This window comes from Mizuhopecten yessoensis, unplaced genomic scaffold, assembly GCF_002113885.1.
Source record: "Mizuhopecten yessoensis strain PY_sf001 unplaced genomic scaffold, ASM211388v2 hete_36059322, whole genome shotgun sequence".
Classification (NCBI taxonomy): domain Eukaryota; kingdom Metazoa; phylum Mollusca; class Bivalvia; order Pectinida; family Pectinidae; genus Mizuhopecten; species Mizuhopecten yessoensis.
Window position 1 is genome coordinate 1 of NW_018485973.1, and position 2175 is coordinate 2175.

Sequence of the window (2175 nt, forward strand, 5' to 3'; positions counted from 1 at the left end):
CATTGAATTCTGCTGGATAATTGCGAAAGGGTGGAGCCTCCTTAACTGCTTTCAAATGCGGTTCATGGGCAAGATGAATGCCCGCTGCATAACATGGACATACCACGAACAGTGTCGGAGACCTGTTTTAAACATAAATTTACATTTTCACGTCTCTCTGTCTTTTAATAAAGTAATAATGACATTAAAAAAAATCCATTCACGATTCACTGAAATGTTCGACTGATGGAAGTCGAAGCACGTGCATTGTCCTGGAACTTTTTTTTTTAAATATAGTCTTTGGACAGAATAGCCGTAAGATATGTTTTCACTAGTTCGTACTAACTTTATGTCATACTTTATATTTTAACAATGATATAAAAACATTTAAAACATAACAATATTGTTTCACAGTATGATATCTGACATCGTTTGCTAATGATGTCACACCGCGGAGGCATGTCCGTTGAAATCGGAAAACTGAGTAATTGGGTTGCCTTGGAAAGCATGTCGCTTTCCTGTTATTTGCTGATATAAAAGAAACATTTTGATTGTTGTTGTGGCAAGGAACTTGGAGAGGCGTACTAATACAGTTTATATACTTGTATACTTTATATACGGTTATCATACTCGACCGATGGGTAGTCATCATGTGCCTTTAAAAGCACATGAAGTACAGATATCCTAGTACAACGGATTAACGTGGCTATTACCATTTGAAAACATGATGAATAAATCTCTCCTCGCAGCGTGATTAGTCACCCCTTTAAAAACTATGAACATGGCTCTGCTGATGTCACGACTTTCTAATGTTTAAACAGAAAAGAGCTAAACAATTTACCTTTTACGCTGACTTGCACACTTTCTGATTTGACGATACCAGCAACAGATTCTGCTGTACATGTGTACATCCCCTGATCCGATTTATGTAGGTTCGTCAACCGGAGAGTTCCAGTGCTCAAGTCGTGTGCTATTTGAATTCCGTTCCTAGACCTAAAATCAAAGAATGGTGACGGTTAATACATGTAATATTATAAAGCGATAAAAGTGATGTATACCTTTTATCGTCGTTTGATTTCTTCTGATATAAATGTGACAATAAATTGTGTGTCGATAAGGTCGCTGGATTCGAATGTGAATTAACGCCTTGTATCATAAAGTATATAATCATATAAATGTGTTTGCTACTCACCACGAGTATTTCATCACGGCCGGAAAACCTTTAGCGTAACAACACAGTGATGCAGCCTGTCCCACAAATCTGTACTTGTTGACTGGCTGTTTTTCAATCCTCGGCTTCTCTGTAAATTGTTAATACGTTACATTCAAATCAATTTGTAAATCTGAACAAGTTAATTGTTATTTATTAGGTAATATTATTATTTATAAAAAAAAATTGTCATAAAACGAATTGCATTTCATTTCTTCTATTGTGATATTATGAAATGACATTATCAAAATTTTGTCTGTTCATAAATAACCACCATTCATGTTTGTAATTTTGATAAGTAATACAACACTTGTTTTGTTAGTTTTGTTAACGATTATTTTTCTCGGGACGTTTCCTAATACAAAGGTACTGAATACTTAGTTTACTTATTATATTAGGGAAGTATATTATAAACATTATAACTATAACAAATAACACTAATACATTAGCTGTTCATTATACATTCATATTTATGATAAAATATACACTTACAGATTTTGCTCTAGGTAGGAAAAAATGCGATTGTTTAGTATTGCACAAATATATTCAGGTTAGGTCTATTATATACCATTTTATATTTCATACCACACGTACATCTTGCAACATTTGGGTCACTCTCAATTAAAAAAAAGCATTCATAGCATCATTAATTATTATTTGTAACAGACTCGTCACACGCCTCTCCTTTAATCATGGGCCCGGTGTGCCCTTCTTATGTTGTCTTAATACAGGTAAATATTAGCCGAACACTACTTAGCTATTTTACGAGTTTAGAACAAAAGAAACTAAAATTCATCAATAACAAAAATATCTAAGAGAGTATTTACATATTGCAAAAAACTCTTACCATATTTCCGTAACACGCCATTAGCTTGTTGAAAGGTAACATTCAATGAAACGGCAGTCGTTTCGTTTTGCATGAACCCTTCTTTCTTGAACAACAGTTTAGTGGCAGAGGCACATAGACTCTGTACCCGATACTCTCC

The 2175-nt window shown here is 34.1% G+C and overlaps 1 protein-coding gene across 1 annotated transcript; it reads right to left on the reverse strand.

Annotated features, from left to right (window-relative positions):
- Positions 1–820: 820 nt before the first annotated feature.
- Positions 821–2169, reverse strand: LOC110445056 (cartilage intermediate layer protein 2-like; the record flags this gene model as incomplete). The annotated part of the gene is made up of 3 exons (XM_021489412.1): positions 2037–2169; positions 1172–1280; positions 821–972 (listed from the first exon to the last, which is right to left on the reverse strand). Coding segments are annotated over exons 1-3 (334 nt in total), but the record flags the coding sequence as incomplete, so codon positions are not given.
- Positions 2170–2175: the final 6 nt, after the last annotated feature.